Source organism: Mixophyes fleayi, chromosome 7, assembly GCF_038048845.1.
Source record: "Mixophyes fleayi isolate aMixFle1 chromosome 7, aMixFle1.hap1, whole genome shotgun sequence".
Lineage (NCBI taxonomy): Eukaryota > Metazoa > Chordata > Amphibia > Anura > Limnodynastidae > Mixophyes > Mixophyes fleayi.
The window spans coordinates 152,007,196-152,028,634 of NC_134408.1; the positions used below are offsets into that span (position 1 = coordinate 152,007,196).

Consider the following 21,439-nt stretch of genomic DNA (forward strand, 5'->3'; position numbering starts at 1 on the left):
CTTCACATTTAGTCAAACAAATTCAATCATTTCCAATAAGTAAGAGTCACACACTGTATACCCCAAACTTACTGAGTTACAAAGTATCTGTTGCATTGTTTATTGTCTTCATTCAATAGAAAGTTATTTCAGATCACAAGATGTACTGAGGAAAAAACGAGGATTTACCTGAGGGCTCGTAGTCGTCTTTGCCTCCTTCTCCCATGGTTGCTTCTTGTGTCCACACCTCGCACACAATGTCCTTTCTTACTACAGCATCTTAGTTTTCCTCTCGCCCTAAACTCTTGTCAATGATTCAACAGCCGAGTCTTGCCCTTTCTCCAGGCTGCCAATGATATCTCTGCATTTTTTTTACTCTAAGATGAGATTTGAGTGGTATTTATTATTAACCTTTGACCGGCCTGAGCTCGCAGACAAGTTTTCTGTGTTTTTGAAGATGGAGTCATGAGATCTCAGCGGTTTCCTGTGAAATGAATGGGAGATTGAGACAGATGAGGTTATTTATTTGTAGACAACACTGTTACATGTTATATTCTGATCATATGATAAAAGTGCACATTCAATACAAATATTTATTCTGTTTTGGGTGAGCACAGAAGGACTTATTCAATGTGACAATTTAGGTTCATAAAATAAGGAGGTTAAAAAAAAATTTGAAAAATTGGAACTGGTTTTAATTGCTATCATCATCATCATCATCATTTATTTATATAGCGCCACTAATTCCGCAGTGCTGTACGGAGAACTCACTCGCATCAGTCTCTGCCCCATTGGGGCTTACAGTCTAAATTTCCTAACACACACACACAGACACACACACACACAGAATAGGGTCAATTTGTTAGCAGCCAATTAACCTACCAGTATGTTTTTGGAGTGTGGGAGGAAACCGGAGCACACGGAGGAAACCCGCGCAAACACGAGGAGAACATACAAACTCCACACAGATAAGGCCATGGTCGGGAATTGAACTCATGACCCCAGTGCTGTGAGGCAGAAGTGCTAACCACTATGCCACCGTGCTGCCCTATGAGCCCTCTCCCGTTATTGTGTGCGATATAGGTGTGACCATTAAGTCCATTCTATTATTGAACACATTCTTAGTACTGCAAATAAATGAATGACAGAATCCTGCAGATGATACAGAAGAGCTTGCAATTCACAACTTGGGAATAGTCACTCTCTCCTGGTTTCTCGGCATTAGGTTAGTCTCCACTTAGATGTCCTCTCTCTCTAGTCATAGGCATCACACAGATTGCTGGTTTCCCGGCTCCGTCATTGTGCTCAGGCTCGTTGGCTTCAGTCTTACTCACTGGGATGACTGAGTTTCGGGCTTGGCGCACTGCTGGTACCAGCATGCACGTAAATGCACTAAATGAGGCAGAATCAATTCAGCGCGAGGGTGCCGCCGAACATTTAACAGTACAGAATCTAGGCTCATTTTTCTGCGCAACTCTATGGGACATGAGGAAAACTGAGCGGAGATTTCAGCCACAACATCAACTCATGTGGACTGTTCTGGAAACACATTGTTCTAATTGAATCTCTCCCAATGTCTCTACAGCACCCCACGGATCTTGGTAGTCCGACACTCTGCCCTGTGTATCTCTCGACTGCAGCTCTCTCTCTTTCTGTCATTATTGTCAGTCCTCAGTTCAACTCTGGGCTACTAATAGACAAAGACCAGGCTGATATGGTGGTCTCCAACTCAACCTACATCAAACTTTAGACTCCTTAGATAGACCTGTTGAAAGAACCCCCTAGAGAGACAGACTTTTAAAATCCCCCCAAACCTCCACTCACTCTCTCATTCCCTCGCTGGGATGGCATCACCGATAGATGGGGGTGTTGTCTTCTAAATGGTGTTTAGCCAAAGGGGCAATAGCGTTAGAGAGGGTAAATAAAATACTATCTGAACACAAGTGATTATTCTCTGCACTTTTTGTAAAATTATGTAAATGTATTTAAAACATCTGCTGCAGCCTCTAAGCTTGTGAGATGTCAGATGCACTCACCCAGTGGTGGTTTCTCGTGGTTTTACCCTTATGTTGAGTAAAAAGTTAATAGGTAACGTGCGGGGAGAGATAGATCCGGAAGATCGGCATAAATGTAACCTGTAGGATCCATAGTGCTTATGAGATGTGATAGTGGGAGCTGCTTAAGGCATATCCACAACATTTGTTTGTGGGCCAGAAATACGCACAAAGCAGTATTGGGTCAATTATAATTAATGTCTCTAAATTTCTAAAAGTTGAGGAGCAAGATCCCAGTTTCTCAAGATAACTGGAGAGCTAGTGTTGGGGTTATTCCAGGATTTAGGCTTAAATTACATCTTGCACTAATATTAATTCTAGGCTTGGAGTAAGTCCAGCTATATGACCTGACCTGATGTTAGGGCTGTGTAGGGGTTATATGGCTGAGCTTAGGATTTATGTGTTTTGTTTGTGTTTGTGTTTTTTTTTTTGCTAAATTGCAAACATTGAACTACAGACAGTGTCGCTGCTATGGATATATCCTGCTGATAATTTATACATGGGTGGTAACAAATACATTTACATATATTCAGGAGGAGATTAACATTGTGAACCACAGACTTGGACATCCTCTAGTCTGTTGCATTTACAGTAATCAAGATCCCTGTGAGCTAGCTAACGAGCGTTTAATGAATAGTGCTGGACGTCTGTATTATATATTTGGTGATTACTATCTGTACAGAAAGCCCAGCTGGAAGCCTCCTGTAAAATGATCGTCAAACTTACTTGTAGAAGTTTTTGGGCTGATCTTTATGCAGGGACATTACAGAACTGGCGGTGCCATGTAAGTGTATACTGAGTGCGTATAGACAGACAGGTTCTCCTGGCTTTAGGAAAATACACTTAGAAAAGGTCAGATGGATCAGTGGCTTTTCCCCAGTAGGAGTTTGGGTTCTATCTGTAAGTTGTAGGTAACTTGGTTGCTACCAAGGATTCTCACCCCCTAACATGTATGAGATGTGTATGTGTGTTACCGGTTAGAGGAGTGTGAGTGAGCGCTGAGCTCTCACAATAAGAGAGTGAGAGGTTCAGACGGCGTCCTTGTTCCCATTGTATTATAAAGTCTGAACTTGTTGTTACCAGGGATTTGTCGTATACAATGTGAGGCACCATCTAAATGATCTTATACACATAACATAACTCCCATCAATTAAGCTAATGAAAGTGCTGAATGATTTTCTAATGTAATACCTTGTAAATCACAGGTATATTACTGTATGCACTCATTCAGAAGACTATAGTTCCCCAGAGTGCCTCTGGGAAGTTAAATGCAAATTGTGTCTGCCATTTTTGGGTGGACAGACTGCAAACTACAGCCCAGACTGCTCTCTAGAGCCCAAGAATGTACTAGAAGGCTTCAGGGAGTTTCTTGGGAAAGAGGGTAGGAGCCAGTAACAGACTGGCTAGAGAGAGAAGTGATCTGTGTGGCTGCTGGCTGAGCTAATGTGGGATCTTCCCATAAAGAGCCACTGAATCTATGGCTGGATTGTTGTCCTGAGGGATGTTTGCAGCCAGCTCAGAAAGAAGCATCTTTGCAGGATAGGAAAAGACGTAACTTGCCACTGCCCAGGAGATGTCAGCAGGACTCATATAAAGACAGATAAGTTTCTTTTGATTTGCTATGTTCAAGTTATTTAAGGGAAACATCAAACTGTGTTATTAAAACCTCTGACCAGGACTGTAATATTGCTATTGAGAGGTATTCTAGCACTGGCTAAAGGAAGAGTTTGTTCCAGCCAATTCTGCTGTATTTAAAGTTATCTACAAGCTGACTGAAACTGCCCAAAATGGATGGTGATGAATTGCAAGTTGTTTAACCCTTAAATTTGTTGGGAGAGAGTTGTTTATTCCATTAGACAGATTGCTAAGTGGACTACTGATTTCACCTTGTACAAGTAAATAAGCTTCATGTGTCAGATGAAACTTCGCTTAAACCTGTGGATTATAATTTATCCCATTGGGTTCTGTATATCATAGAGTGAACTAGAAAGCATCTAACCTGAACAAGCTGGATTAATCCTTGTTGCATCTCTGTTGATTTTTGTCTGATAAGTATAATCGATATAATTGCACTAAAAGTATTGTGTTGATTTATGTTTGCATATTGTTGAACCAAGATTCCTAAAATGTGATTTATTTTGTGACATGCTGAATAACATTGCATGTTGATGGTATTGTGCTATTACTTCTCTACACTACCGCTTCTGATCTGCTGCTGTGGTAAAGCCTTATGCCACAAGCACAGAGAATAAACCCACCAGTTTATGCAGTTTTAGCCCTGTGTGCTTTGTTTTATCCCAACACTACTGGGGGGGACCTTCGCCTCTCTGCCATACAACCGGGCCTGTAGAATCCTTCCTTTTGGGGTGCCAACCATCTGCCCCGTTACACTAAGGTATATGTAGCTTGCTGGCCTGTGCATCATCCTGACCTCAACATTTTGCAGATCTCCGCTCCATAGCGGACCCCACAAGGCCTAATATTCCTATTACCCCCTCCTATAGAGTGTAAGCTCTCATGCAGAGGGCCCTCTATCCTATGTCTCGTGTCTGCACACTGTCCGTCTCCTCACTTCTTCTCGGTCTTTTCTTTTGCCGAATTCCCTGCAACTTGTTCTGGTAATGGCATCCAATGCATTTATTATTCTGCTTATCTGTAGCTGTTGTTTTGCTTACTGTTCTCGTGTGTGTGTTATCTGTTTGATTATGCCAGGCTCTACGGACTCATATAAATAAATGAAACTATTGCCAAAATTCGAGCTATGCTGTGTACACATTAAATGAACTACAACTGAGATGAAACGGGATTTATGAGCACTAGCTCACAGAGAGCAGCTCAGGGCCAGGCGGCTGCTGCAAAGGTGAAGAGCTCAACACTGTGAAATAGTTTGTAGAGACGTTATGCGGCTGAGCGAGGGAATCTAAACACGTCACGTGCGTTCCTGTCTCATTCTCATCGAGGATGTGATAATAATAAACGTTTGTACCTTATAAATTCTTCTCTTCAATAAATATTACCTTAATAAGCCCAGAAAATAAGAATAGATTGTAAGAAGAGGGGCAGCGGAAAAATTTGGTAAACTAAGGAGGTCACTTTGATCCCCAACATTTCAGCATCACAGCCCGTGACTTATTCAATGTTTTTATTATTTTTTTGGAGTTTAATTAAACTCCCCTTCTCTATTGGCCGCCAGTTACTATTGTATAATTATTTATATTATATTGAGAGCACCTGTGAGATTCCTTCCTTGTGCTGTGATGCTGCCTATCTCAGTGATATGTTGGCGGGAAGGCGCTGCGCTGTGATGTCACTGCGCCAAACTCCCTGCCTATCGCTGACGCTACATATGATATTAGGAATGTCCCAGCTCTAAGTTCCTCTAGGGATACGCTTTCATAAGCCAAGTTATAGAATGGGGGGGGGGGGGGTACTTGTGACTTATGTGGCCCCTAATATCTATTACTCTACGGTCATCTAATGCTCCGAGATCTCTATCGGCCGCCCCATTATCACACCCGTTCTGTCTCTCTCCTCCTCTATACTTCATATGAATCTTTGAGGTTGAGAGGTAGAAGACCCACTGACGCCAACATGGGGGAGACAAGAGAACCCACAACCATACAGCCCCGTCTGGATAATTGACCTGATTTTATTAACTTGAAATTACTTTAGTTTATTAACAAAACATATGGGGCCTGATTCATTAAGAAACGTACATTTCGATACGTGCCGTATTTTGTGCAAAATCGATCTGCGCTTGCCCAGAATTGGACTATACGGCAGTGAAGTAAAAGAACATCCAACTCTTCTTTGAATGCAAAGGACACTTCCGTCAGTCTACGATTTCATGGGCGGCACGGGGCAGGGACTGGGCGTATGTACGTAACAATGTACAGTAAGGGTGTGCCAAGGTCAAGCGCACGCACCAACATGCGATCCAAGCTCTGGGCATCTCTATGGTACGTGATTTTCTGCCGTGTCTCTTGCACCAGCTACAGGTCGGGTGTCAGTGCTGATTACTAGTGATGATGGCTGTGTATACAGCTAGAACATGTGTTTACAATCAGGAGCAACTGTAACAATGTATTTTATGTACAGTAGACATTAATAACATCCTAATAAATATTTCATGAAAAAAAACATTTTTTAAAATCTTTTTTCATTACTGATTATATATTATTAACAAATTTTAATTTTTCTGCTGGGACATATGTATTGTATGTATCCTGCAGTGTATTATGTCTGTGCCGTATAAGCAGAACGGACCTACACCTGTATTCAGCAAGAGATGTTTCTTCATATCCACTTGTAGTTGAATACAGAGGTGCGCGCACCCGAATAACGTGTGTTTTTATAAAAACGCACAATACATTAACTTTGCCTTAATGAATCAGGGTCATAATCTCTACTGATGTATGGTTACTGTAACCACTTACAATACTTTCCATATTGGATATAGGACACCAGAATAGACTCTGCAATGAATACAGGTCAGCTGGGGCTGTGTTGTATTTGATGATAGTTCTTTACATAACAATATATTTCAGTGGCTATATAAAACCACACGCAACATTTTCATCACGCCCATTTTTCCATTGCGGCACGCTTGTAGATGAGTGTGGGGGACTTACCTGGGTTGCCCACCATGTCAAAAGATGCCAGCCCTCCCTTGCCTGCAGGTCAGGGCACCGAAAACCTATAACAATGTTATCATCATCATTTATTTATATAGCGCCAACATATTCTGTAGCGCTTTACAATTGGGGACAAACATAGTAAACTAATAAACAAACTGGGTAAAACAGACAAAGAGGTGAGAAGGCCCTGCTCGCAAGCTTACAATCTATGGGACAATGGGAGTTTGATACATGAGGGTTAAGTCCACATTTTGCATTTCGGTCCAGCCAGGCTGCAAAGGTAAAAGTGACTCATAAGCTAAATGATCCCGTCACACAACAATTTTGGTCAGGGAAGAGTTGTCTTGTGTGAAATTGTGTAACAGTTGGTAATAGACTAAGGTAGTGAGGTTAAGAGAGTGGTTGAGGAATATTATAAGCTTGTCTGAAGAGCTGGGTTTTCAGAGAACGCTTGAAAGTTTGTAGACCAGAGTAAAGTCTTATTGTGCGAGGGAGAGAATTCCATAGAGTGGGTGCAGCCTGAAAAAAGTCCTGTAATCGGGAATGGGAGGATGTAATGAGGGGGGGTGAGAGACGCAGATCATTTGCAGAACGGAGTTGCCGAGTTGGGAGATATTTTGAGACAAGAGAGGAGATGTATGTTGGTGCAGCTTTGTTGATGGCCTTGTAGGTTAGGCTACTTATAATCTTTAGAATCTACACAACCTCTGACTTTTTCTTCATTCCTCATATTAATCACTGACCAAATCTCGCCGTTCCCACCAATACACCATCTATGAAAAAGATTATTGTGTTGTATATTACGTCACTAACAAGGAGCCCCAGAAAAGACGGCTGCATATAGCAACACCCCGCAGACTCGGCTAAAACTTTACAGTAGTTGGTCGTGCAGAGTTAAGGCGACTTTTACACAGAAAGTAAGGAACACTGATCCCTATGGAGAGACGCTGGTCTGTACACAACAGCTTTCAGTGCCAAACTTGAGGGATGGATCAACCCACTAAATATGGAGTGTGTTCTGTTCTCCTGTCCTGGTCTGTCACTAACTCTCTGTCCTAATCCCAACAAATGAAGTCAGAACCACTCAGACCCTGACAATGCCCACACCAACCATGTTTCCTTTAGATTGTAAGCTCTTAGGGGCAGGCTGCAGTTTATTTTGTTTCAGGATGTACTCTTGAGCATGTTACATTAAGTATGCAGTCTGGGAAAACATGTTGGCACTTTAACACTGCAGAATTATTATAATAATAACATCCATCACAAAGTTCAATAACCTAAACATTTATTTGTGAATTATATCAGTGATATAAATATTTACGGGGTGTCAGCTGTCACCTAGCTGGATCTTCCTGTTTAGAAGTTATAGAACTTTATTAAAGCCCCTCCCAGCTGTGGTTACAATCAGCTGTTACTAAATGTCAGTTTAAGGGTGTTTTTATTAGCAGCTGAACTGCATTTATGGTTATAACAGACATAAAACAGAGTCCCCAGTCCATGGTAATTGCAGTGACAGTTTAACTCTTGCAGTGCCAGCATGGTATACATACACTGATCAGTCACATTATAACCATCCGCCTAATATAGTGTAGGTGCCCCATGTGCCGCCAATACAGCTCTGACAAATCACAGCATGGTCTCCACAAGACCTCTGAAGGTGTCCTGTGGTATCTGACACCGAGACGTTAGCAGCAGATCCTGTAAGTCCTTTAAGGTGTGAGGTGAGGCCTCCGTGGCTCGGACTTGTTTTTCTAGCACATCCCACAGATGATCAGACTGAGGTCTGTGGATTTTGGAGGCCAAGTGAACACCTTGATCTCTTTGTCATGTTCCTCAAACCATTCCTTAACAATGTTTGCAGTGTGACAGGGCGCATTATCCTGCTGAAAGAGGCCATCAGGGAATACCGCTGCTATAAAGGGCTGTACTTGGTCTGCAGCAATGTTCAGGTAGGTGGTACGTGTCAGAGTAACATCTACATGAATGCCAGGACCCAAGGTTCCCCAACAGAACATTGCCCAAGCATCACGCTGCCTCCACCGGCTGCCTTCTTCCCATAGAGCATCCTGGTGCCATCTCTTCCCCAGGTAAATGATGCACACTCACCCGACTATCCACATGATGTAAAAGAAAACGTGATTCGTCAGAGCAGGCCACCTTCTTCCATTACACCATGGTTCAGTTCTCACGTGCCCATTGTAGGTGCTTTCGGTAGTGTACAGGGGTCAGCATGGGCACTCTGACCGCTCTGCGGCTACGCAGCCCCATACACAGCAAGCTGCGATACACTGTGTGGACCAGACGGGCGCCTTCACTCCCCACACGCATCAATGAGCCTTGGGAGCCTATGGCTCTGTTCACTAGTTCACCGGTTGTCCTTCCTCTGACCACTTTTAGTAGGTAGTAACCACTGCATACCAGAAACACCCCACAAGACCGGCTGTTTTGAAGTTGATATGACCCAGTCCTCTAGTCATCACAATTTGGTCCTTGTCAGATCCTTATGTTGCCCATTTTTCCTGCTTCCAACACATCAGCTTCAAGAACTGACTGTTCAGTTGCTGCCTAATATCCCCCCCCCCCTTGTCAGGTGTCGATGTAACCAGATAATCAATGTTATTCCCTTCATTTCACTTGGTGGCTGTACATACATAATGGATGGATTTATTGTAAACATTATAACCACAGGGGACTTTAAAACCAAGTAGGAAGCAGCCGTGTGACATGTTCTGCTCGGCTGATAGAGAAGTGGATAATAAATATGTGGATTTCTCTTATTCTAGAGTTCAAAGTCTGTCTTTATCATTCTGATCCGTGGTGCAGCGAGATTATTATTAAGGAGATAAAGGGGGTGCAGTTGGCACCATTTAAGTGGCGCCCCCTGATGTGTTGAGGGCTGATTTAATTTGAGGGGCTGTGTTCATTTGAATTTTGCACCAGCTCAGACCTTTTGGCATCGGAAATTGTACTTTTAATTTCTGTTTCTATGTTGCGCTTAAGTGGAGAAACAGGCGCCCTCTGAGTAATGTAATAAATCCCAATGTCCTCTAACTCATGATTCACTTAAACCGTGATAGAAAACCTGATACTCTTCAGAGACCACATGGTCGGCCCTCTAACCTTCACAAAGGCCGCACCCGAATCCCAGTAATAAGATAAAAATGATGATGTCACAGCCACCTCCTCTAGGCTGCCACCTCCGAGTATGCTTAGCCCACCTAGGGTGCCACCAGGTCCTGCGTTCGCCCTGGTTGGAGACATCCATTGCGTGGACAGCTCTAATATTCAGTGTTGTCACTATCAAGTCAATAGCTGCAGTCTCATGATTATAACTCGCAAAATGACTTTCTCCCTTCTAATCGGTTCTATATAATCACAGCCAATCAGATACTGTATCAGAGATTTTTGAGTGACAGCAAACGAATTGCTGCCTCGGGTTGCAGAACATACGCTCTAGTTGTACGATAAGTGCCCGATTGTGCAGTCACTTTTACTGCAGTCGTTGTATCTCTCCTATGCGAGTCAGGGCTATAAGGAACGTGGACTTTGTGACATTGTTTTATCTTAAGAGACAACTCACACTATTATCTATGAGGATGTCAATGTTCAGTATATGTTTTACAATCTACCTACGTATACACAAGTATCACTTTGCAAGAGAAGATTTCTTGGAACAGCGCGCACACTTCACACATATAATATATATATAATTGCAAATTAATTGGTTAGTAATTACATTTTATTAAGCGTTTACTGCAGTGAACTCCAACCACAAATGTTTCAATAACTCTTAGTCTACAAAACATACAGAATAAAGTAAAGTTCTGTGTACAAAGCGTTTATACTGCAACTAACAATAACAAGTAGATGAAACTATATCAACTTCAATGTGATCCTGCACAACAGGCCTGTACTAGGGTGTAACTAATTGTGAGGAGCTTTCATTAATTCTTTAGCAGCTAGGCCAGAATCAGAGCCAGCTATGGAGTTTGTCAAAGATAATTCCTGGGAAAAGAAAACATAGAACAGAAACAGCTCTTAAAGCTGGAGAAATGATGAAAAAGGCTAAATGCAGAGTATATATTCATTGTAAGGAGCCATTCAAAGAAAGAAGAAAGGCATTATGCGAGAATGACAGCAACAAGGGTGTTGCAATTATAACTGCCGACTTCGCGGATTTCCACTGAGTGCCAGCTGTGAGTAAGACACAGACCACTCTCAGACTTCACCCACTGAGCCCTGCAAGAAATGCTGGCTGTAAGTACTTACTGCCCCTTCTTACCCCAGCAGTCCCCCCCCGCAGCCGTAATCAGGTAACTGACATCTGCGCTGCCTTCACTGAAGAGGCAGCTTTCTCCAGATGCCTCCTGTGCACTGCAGCAAGCGATTCTTCCTAGGTGAGGCTGGCTAGGGGCAACACCTCGGGGGGTCCCAGCATGTGATGTGGCCAATGACTGACACATTCCAGTGGCCTAATCCTCCAAACCTTGTTCCCAGGAAACAGACCCATTAATACGTACCCCACTGGGACTTCCGAACGGGAGCATAAGAACTTTCCTGAAACTTTCACTCTCCGTCATCAAGGGCGGCAGCTGTCATTTTACCTTAATTATCTATACTACAAAACCTGCATTTTTCTGCACATGTGAATGGGCCCTTAATGCAGATCTCAATCCTTTCCATGGTTACAGTTCTTGCTAAGGAAAATCAGTTATTTGCAAACTATCTGTCAAATGGCAGCAAAGGTATTTTCAGTTATCAGCAGGTGATTTAAGGCAGAAAATACTATTTCAAGTACAGGATTTGTTCCAGCGGGTTGTATCTGGCATAATCCTTTTAATTAGGCAACAAAGGGAGATACCCTTTCCAAGTAATTATGTGGCAGTGTCTGACATTAAACAAAGAACAGAATGTTCCTTCCTATTCTCATACAGACCATTGACTAACAGAACAAGGACTTTCATTGGTACCTTATTTACGTATAATTTACCTTAAACTTTCTGCTAGATGTGGTCTGAAATATTAGATAAACTTTTGCATGTTTGGATGGAGGATATTCTGCACTTTACAGGTAATTTTATTTATTTCAGCTTGAATACAAAACTAGTTGTACTAGTGCACGTAATCTGCGCTAAGCAACGGCGCCAGTCGCCACAACTCCTCCCTTCCAATGCTGCAAACTATTGCACAGACTCTGCCGTCTTGACAAGCACAAATCCAGCAGCCGCATGATGTCACTTTTGCTCATTCATCAATATCCTTCTCTCTCCCAAATTCCTGCTCCTTCACCTTGTCCCCTTCCCTCAAAATTGTAACCGAAAATGTATTAATAAAAAGTTGATGATAATTTACCATCCTCGTAGTCTTGATGTTTTTCAGCGTAAGAACACTTGGACAATACTGCCGCACATTTCTCAGCAATAGAAACAACTGTGCAGTAAGCAATGTCTTACATAAAATATCTATCACTCCAGTTATACCCAACAAGAAGAGCCTGTAAATGTATCAAGTTGAGATTTTTGAAAAGTGGAGATGCTGCCTATAGCCAGGGCCATCTTAACAACATTATGGGCCCCCGGGCAAAGCAGTGCACCGGGGCCCCTAGATATAGATATAGATATAGATGTATACAGATACAGATATAGATATAGATATATAGAGATAGAGGTAGATAGATGTACTTGCTCAGTGACCCTTTTAGGTTTTTTTTGCAGGTTTTTTTGTTTTGCAGGATTATTTATTCTCATTAAAAGCCTTGCCTATGGGGCCCCCTTGCCCGTGGGGCCCCCGGGCAGCTGCCCATCGTGCCCAATGGAAAAGATGGCCCTGCCTATAGCAACCAATCAGATTCTAGCTGTCATTTTGTAGAATATACTAAACAAATGATAGCTAGAATCTGATTGGTTTTTCAAACCTGCTGGAAAACTCTCAGCTTGATACGTTTACTCCTTGAAAAGAGAAATATGGGGACTGATCTAGAATTTGGTGCTGATTTTGCTCCCATTAGAGAAATTTCAGCCAAGCAAACTATGTTATACAGCAAGAGTGCGAATGCAAACCTTTACTTTTGCATGCAGGGCAAATCCTGCCCGTACATCTGTGCACACGTGTTGGCAGCTGCCTTTTTAAACTGCGTTTAAGAGTGGGGCTAGGTCCAGAGCTGGCGCTACCATCAGGTTACCAGCTTGTGTGCCAATGTTTAACGGGCACCAAAAACACTGAAAGGCCGCAGTTAATAGGATGTAAACGTGTTACTATATGTAGCAGGATGAGTGTTGGTGATCACAGGACAGACAGATAAGACAGGATGAACATGTAATAATCATTATTACGCCTCGCTGCACACGGTGCAGGTGACTTGTTTTACTTATCACATGCTGAGTTACTATGTTCATGTCTGTACTTTCTCCTGGGGTCACTGTGACGATTGCTTATAGCAGTCTCTCTGGTATCATCATTAGTATTTTCCTATATAATTATATTACTGCCATAAACACACTCTCATCGAGCAATTACATTTAAAGGAACAGTATTCACTCCTAACACTAAGTTGCAGTTTTCCTCCCACTGAATAAAACGTTGATACCGACAATTTGGAGTAAGAACCGATGTTTTCTAATGATCTGAGCAAATTAGAGAAATTTCTGAGAACTGGGGGAAATAAATTTGCTGTAAGCCCAGTAATAGCCGCATCTCTGCAGTGTCAAACTTCACTCTGCTTAAACTTAGCATGACATCGCCCTTTATTAAAATGTATCAATCGTGCATTTATCCATTAAAAGTAATCAAATCTGCAAAAATATGGAAACAGCGTAAATGTTTTTTTAAACATGTAGCGACTGTTTCTGCTTCCAGTTGCTGATGTCTGTGGGGGGATTTTTTCTACTTCTGATGGGAATAATGTAAAGAATCGGTGCTAAGACCCAGTAAAGTACCTGATTCTGCAAAATGCAAACATGATTTTTTTCATGAGATTTTCACAGGATATTTAAACGACGCTCAAGTGACGGAGACGGCACATTAAACAATTTACAAGGTGTCCACAGATCGTTTTTAGCCCAACAAAACAAGTTATGTTTTATCTCGGCAAAAGCAAATACTCTAAGTGGAGTTTAGCAGAGTCAGGGCCTGATTCATCCAGGAACGCAAAGTGAGCGCAACGTACGGCCATATTCTGTGTAATATATACTCCTGTCAAAACACATGGAAAAAATTATTAATTACCAAGTTAACAACTGTTACTAATATAATAATTAATAAAAATACATTTTAAAATAGAAGTTATCATGTTGTTTACATGAGATACATATATCGGGATGATCTTAATGTCTACTGTACATAAAATGCATTTTTACAGTTTGCCTTAATTGCAAACACGTTCTAGCTGTATACACAGCCGCCATTACTATCAGTCGGCACTTACACCTGACCAATATCTGGCGCAAGTAATACGGCTAAAAATCACGTACTTGAGAGATGCTCAGAGCATGAATCGGGCAAATGTGTGTGTGCTGGACTTTAACACCCTCAATGTACATGGGCTACGTGCACAAGCCCCTCCCCCGTTCCGCCCTTTAAATGATAGGAAGTCGGAAGTGTCATTTGCGTTTCAACTTGAATTGTGTCCACTGGTATAAAGTCAGTTTCTCAGTATGTGCAGAGCAACGCAACTTACTGCCCTAAATGTCTAACTATCCAAATATATATTTTTAACAACTTCCCTTTCAGTTTGTTTTATTTTTTTTTATTTTTTAAATGTGTGAAAAATTCTTACTTGTTGTAAATATTTCTTTGTGCTGCAGAAGCTGACACTTTCCTCCATCAGGAGACGAGACTATTGCTGCATAACTCAATTTATTAGAAGTTTATTTTTATTAATAAGGATATTGTGCTTCTCTTTGTAACAGATGTTACTCAGCACTTCCCGGATACTCAGCGGCCTCACTGCTAATAACACAGCTCCATCTTGTATTATGGTTCTTTTTTCTCAGAACATTTGTAAGGTCTTTTGTCATCCAGGCTCTTAGGATAAATTTGTTATCTACACCAATTCTTTGTTTTACTCTCCTCCTATTTCCTCATCACTTAGAGCTTGAAATCTATCTCAAACCGGCAATTTGCACTTAGCAGAGAGAAGGGAAAATGGTTTTGTGGAATTTACTTTGATGCAAAAGCTCATTCTGGAGGTTGGTTTCTTAGAAAGCTAAAAATATATTGGCTTTTAGTTTTATTTGTGATCTTCCATAAAGTATGTATCAATAGCTATAGGAGAGGGAAGAAGAGGGATTTAACTAGTAAGACAAGAGACCGCACTAATATGATAGGCAACACTCTTCCTGAGTGATGATCTGCACACAACGCTCTTCTGAAAATAAGGCGCAGTCAAATTTGCATCAGGCTGCTGTCATGTACATGTCATTTGTATTAAAGATAGGTGCTTCATCTGTAGAAATATATTAAAATACTTGATTAAGCCAAGCTTGCTCAAGGTATAGATCCTAAGACATAGGAAAATATCTAACATCAGCCACAACCAAATGATATCCGTCTCCTAATCATAACCCTCTTGTCCTAACGTTCTACTCTAGTTTTAAACATTGTCCTAACATTAGTCTAAGCTAAAATCCTAACAGTAAACCCAACTGAGTCTCTAAAACTATCACTAAGAGAGCTGCCTTCTCTAGTGGAAACATAAATATGTACTTTGAATGTATGATGCTGGTTGTGATAACTAGTTTTGGATACAGTTTTTGTTCCCGCTTTTTTTCCTTTTGAAAAGTTCCATTTATCACAGTCAAAAATGTCAATATAATGGAGAAAGTGTGAGGGAACCTACCCCTGAGACATTGGGGCGACCAGTGGGACCCATCCGATCCTTGTGTATTTTGGGTACAGGATACAGGACGGACCAGTATATAATCATATTGGGTCTTGATAATTACTTATTTTGGTTTGACTTTATCATTGAGATTTTTTAATTCAGTAAAGAAGCAATAAGTAGGATCATTGTCCGATATTTTATAATAGGTCTAATCGGCCAATTACCAATAGACATCCTGGCAATATATTGCCCTAACCTGTATTACATCCGCTCCTCCCTGATCGGCTTTTATATCACCATCAAGGAATTTGTTTTTAATTCTTTAAGTGCGAATCTGTGTTTATTTCCCCAAATTAATTCATGTTTTTTTTAGCCTTAAGATTTTTTATCCAGATCATCTATCATCATTTCCCGATGAGTTAGGGGTATGAACGTTTATGATGGAAATAAAACATGGAGAGTGGATGCAATGTGTCTATTCATTGTGAGTTAATGTTACATTGTTACATGTTACATTCACGTACAGTTTTACTATATTTCATGTTGCGTTTTGTTGAGTTAATATCTGACACAAGTCACAACTAATCAAAGTGTGACCAGCAGCAGCCAAAGCGTCCTGGACAGTAGCTGTGGACTGTGAGCCCTTCTTTTCAGACATGAGCAGTCCTGATGGTGGATACGCCAGTGACGACCAGATCCGGGGAAAGTGCTCAGTGCCAATGATGATGCCCGGACTGGGGCAGTGCCAGTGAGCAGAGACCTTGAGCACCATGGGGGATACTAAGGTGAAATGCGAATCAGGATCTGCCAATCCCAGGGGGAAAGCCGAGGCTCGGATCCACCATCCTATGAACGTGTTTATGGTCTGGGCTAAAGATGAGCGCAAGAGACTGGCCCAACAGAACCCGGATCTGCACAATGCAGAGCTCAGCAAGATGCTAGAATCCAAGACTTCTCCCGCACTGCCCCCCTTCACTAAAACGACCTCCCTCGCTCCATCCGTCTCTCACCCAATCTGTGCTCCTTCAAGCGGGCACTTAAAACTCACCTGTTCCTTAAGGCCTACTAACCATCCACTTAACCTCTCACCTCTTCTGTTTCTCCCCTGCCCCCTTTTTCTCTCCCCGTTGCTTCACTGGCTCTCTTCTGTGCCTGATTTTGTTTACCCTCCCTTAGGATGTAAGCTCGCATGAGCAGTGCCCTGTTCCCTCCTGTCTCCATACCTGTTCTTCTGCTCCGGCTCTCTACTGTATTTGCCTGCCTGGAGTTTCTGAAGTACTGGTACTTTGTGTTTATTGTTCTGTATTGTTTTACCCTGTTTAGTGTACTGTTCGTACCATGTACGGCGCTGCGGAAACCTTGTGGCGCCTAACAAATAAACGATAATAACGATGATAATAATAATAATATCTGCGTTTGCCTCCCCTGGTACAATACAATTTTTTAGAGAAAGGACCGTCTACCACCAGCTGGGGGCAATTTTTGTTCATAGTTCATTGGAATAGTTTTTTCTAACAGACTCCAAGCTGTAATATAACAGTTAACTGTTAACATGTTAAAATATATGTCAATGGCAAAACCAGGTTGCTTTGATAAAAAAATGTATTTTATTAATGATATTAGAGTATTTATTGCTGTTTTGATTAGATAAATGACTTAAATAGAAATTTGTATTTTTAAACATTAAGTAATTATGATAGACACACAGTTGGCAGCCAATATTAGAATATACGAAGATCTGTAGATTGATTTTATGGTGAGCCATTGACAAAGGACGGAGATGCGAAACGCGTCTCACATGACAGCTTTGGAACTTATGGTGAAACTCGACATCTGGTTTCTGATTGATGAATTCCGCTCCTGGACTTTAGCGTTATTGACCATCACTGTCATGCATTAATATGTTCATTCTTTCCAAGCTGTAAGTCAGGTGTTACTTTTTAAGTCAAATAAGTTCAGATTTTTACAAATGGTTCATTCCCCGCTATTTTACTTCCTATAGGATTGATGGACCTGGACGGTGGCAGGTGGTGGACCAGTACTTGGGTGACCACACCAAAGCCCATTTGGATGTAGCATGGATGGGAGACAATAAATCATCCTTAAATCACTCAATTGCTGCTAGACCATCATTTTCCCAGGATAAGAGATAAGTTCAGTAGAACACAATATAAAACATTAAATCCTTTCTATAAATGAAAGTCAATTAAACATGAAACATTATCTCAACATGCAATTAATTGTAACCTATGTAGTTGGATGCTCATCTCAGGTTCATCACCACTCCGAACAAGAGACAGTAAATATGGGCAGCACGGTGGCTCAGTGGTTAGCACTTCTGCCTTACAGCAATTCCCAACCATGGCCTTATCTGTGAGGAGTTTGTATGTTCTTCCCATGTTTGTGTGGGTTTCCTCTGGGTGCTCTGGTTTCCTCCAACACTCCAAAAACATACTGGTAGGTTAATTGGCTGCTAACAAATTGACCCTAGTCTGTGTGTGTGTGTGTCTGTGTGTGTGTGTATGTTAGGGGATTTAGACTGTAAGCCCCAATGGGGCAGGGACTGATGTGAGTGAGTTCTCTGTACAGCGCTGCGGAATTACTGGTGCTATATAAATAAATGGTAATAATATATATATATATATAAAACCACTGGTGCTTATCAGCCACCAGCAACCAGACTAAGATAATCTGCAGTCTCTCTTGTATCTCTCAAAGCAAAAAAACTATTTATATAGTTGGCGCTAGATTGCTTTTATCTCTTTCAGTTTTCAATCACCCTTTTATTTTAGTACTAAAATGTCTCAGGAATCTGCCAAATGATGCATAAATCCTTAAAAATATTTATAATAAAACATAACTTAAAATTTATAGCAGCATATACTGAATATGAATTCATATACCGGTATTTGTGTAAACAATTATTATCCATTCATATGTTATAGCCTCTACGCCACCTATAATAGAATACCTTTAACGCGTTTCTCTGCTAAGTCTGCAGTTTCATAAGAAGCATTCAGTTCTATATAAAGGATGAAGCTCACTCTTACTATACATTAATATATCAGAAGTTTTTTCAGATTGAAGTGAAAGGACTCGGTCTATAAGGTCAGACCATTATTTCTTCATCTGCTTTTGGCATCTGATGATCTGAGGTTAAGCGCGGTGTCATCTGCGCCTGACACCAGGTCAGGACCGCCACGATTTCTGAGCCACTAAACTCCTTCACTTAATAGATAAGTGAATCTCTTTGGATGGGTTATTGGGACAGTTATATATTTTAGGCAAATAGTTCTAGTTTCAGGGAATAGAAAATTCATGTTTTTTTATAATTAGTGGTTCAAATAAATTTTTGAGAAAATGTTTTAATGGTATAAAAAGTACTTTATAACATCATAATGTTATACAATCATATATCATAATACATCAGCAGAAACATTGCAGAAACACAATAAAATAATAAATAATATTTTCTTTCATCAGCAATTCTCCTCAGTGATACATTGTGTGTATTACCAGATAAAGACTGTTATGCGAGCAACTTAGTTACTTTTTACATTTCACATATTTTTAGATTATCCGTTAACTCAAGTTTCCGATTGGACCAGTGAACAGAATGCAAAGATTACATTTATTGTTTACATATGTTTACATATGTTTTTTAACTAAAATGCTGTTTACTATCTTCAGTGATTGTACAGTGAGAGGAGATTATATTAGATCTGTGGAGAGGTGACATGGGGTAAATGGCAGGGGCCAAAGGGGCAATTCTGAATTCCAGCCAGAAATATAAACCTGAAACTGTCAGATGCTCCAATAGTGACACAAAGAGAGAAACTGTTTCCCTGTCACACAGGATGAGCAGCCCAGGATACATCAGATTGATTACTGCTAATGACTGAAGCTGCTGATGTGGGCCAAAAAGCTGAAACAGCAATGCACATCATGTCAGTTACTCCTGTTCAGTCTTGCAATGACATCATTGGATATGCTTATGCGTGTGAATCTAATGCGTCTGAGTCTGAAACCAGTCTGTACATAAAATTTTCATAGCAAAGAACAGTGGTTCTCAGCCTGTGTTGTTCTTGTGACATATGAATGATACAATGGTCTAATAAATAGAAACTGTATTTTAGTAAATCTCTTTATGTTTAAAAATAAACTTAATTACAGGTGAATTGTGCCAATTGCTAATAAAAAGGTTTATACAATTAACTACCAGAGTCTAAAGCCATGTTATAAAGTTATGCAAAAAAACTGTTATTTTAATTATTTCTACACGATCCTCAATAGCAGCTATTGTACATTTCTGCTGATTCATTTGCAATTCACTTGATGAAGATGATTCTGATAACTGACAGGAGAGATAAATAGAGCGTTAGAAATCTGGGTATAAAGTTGGTGATTTATATCCCAGCTGTGGTTTTATGAGAAGTGAATGAGCAGAGTAATTAGTAGAAAGGGGAACAGGTCATTCTGCATCTGATGTACCACAGAGGTGACCAGGACGTTACACAGTCCCTTTATTCATAGTAAAGGGAGAACTTTACACAGAGTAACAACCTTGTAACAGCACCACTGTATAAGCATTGTGAGTGGTCCTAACATGGATATGACTGTATTCTGAAATAAAGTGTTGTCCAAATGTTTAATGATTGGATGACTGAGCTTCATCAGAACTACAAATCCAAGCATTCCCTGACAGCTGTTTTTAGGACTCATCTTCCTAAATCATTTCTGTTCCTCTCTCCAGCACAGACGTAGACAGGATGTACCAGTATAAGGTAGATTGTAACTCGCCCCGGCTGCAGAACAGAACTTACCGTAAAGTACAGTAAACCTCCCTCAGCTCTGGTGCACACAATTAGTCCTGTTATAGTGAACAGAGAGGGGCGAGGGGGACGGGGAAGGTGAGAGCACAGACCAAAATCTTTCGCAACTTAGTTGATACATATATACTAAATCTAATTTCTATCCTCTACAATGTAAAGGCCCATGTATAGACAGTTTCTATAAGAGTGGAAGACTTCAGAAGACTCTGTAAGAAGTCATCATGTGAACCCATTAAAGATAATTTAACCCCTCAAGAGAGAACAGCCCTTAAAAACTTAACAAAAGATACTACTCTTATAATTAAACCAGCCGATAAAGGTGGTGGTGTAGTGGTTCAGGATAGGTCAGATTATTATATGGAAGCCATAAGACAATTAAACAATCATCATCATTTATTTATATAGCGCCACTGATTCCGCAGCACTGTACAGAGAACTCACTCACATCAGTCTCTGCCCCATTGGAGCTTACAGTCTAAATTTCCCTAATAAACACACAGACAAACAGAGTAGGGTCAATTTGAGAGCAGACAATTCACCTACTAGTAAGTTTTTGGATTGTGGGAGGAAACCGGAGCACCCAGAGGAAACCCACACAAACATGGGGAGAACATACAAACTCCACGCAGATAAGGCGCTGGTCGGGAATCTAACTCATGACCCCAGTGCTGTGAGGCAGAAGTGCTAACCACTGAGCCACTGTGCTGCCCTTGACCGCTTCTATATGAAACTTGATAGCGATCCTACATTGCGGTATCAGCAGGAGTTGAGGCACTTATTAGATACGTCTCTATTTGAGGGGATAATTCTTAAAGATACGTTTTGGCTTCTATTTTCCCAATATCCAGTTATACCTACGTATTACCATTTTTCTACTATATCTCTCGTTAATCCGAAGGTAGAAAGATGGTTAGGGAGAACTAAGGTTTTTTTTTAAGTGTGGTAAACTTAAATGTACCACTTGTACATTTGCTGATCATCAATGTACTGACTTTACATCTTTTGTATCGGGTGAAAGGTTCCTAATAAACAAATCCTTGGATTGTCAATCCACTTTTGTTATATATCTGATTAATTGCAAATGCGGAATTCAATATGTAGGCCGCACTATAAGAT

General features: G+C 40.9%; 2 protein-coding genes across 3 annotated transcripts in view; one reads left to right on the forward strand and one right to left on the reverse strand.

Annotated features, from left to right (window-relative positions):
* Positions 1-444, reverse strand: part of SLC15A2 (solute carrier family 15 member 2) — a 38,716-nt gene extending 38,272 nt beyond the window's left edge. The window contains exon 1 of the mRNA XM_075181168.1: positions 169-444. Within this exon, the coding sequence (XP_075037269.1) occupies positions 169-205 (37 nt within the window). The 5' untranslated portion in view covers positions 206-444. The remainder of the gene's footprint in view (positions 1-168) is intronic.
* The window catches only part of IQCB1 (IQ motif containing B1), a 149,991-nt gene that overhangs the window by 54,415 nt on the left and 74,137 nt on the right, over positions 1-21,439 (forward strand). The gene's annotated exons all lie outside the window — the stretch shown is intronic.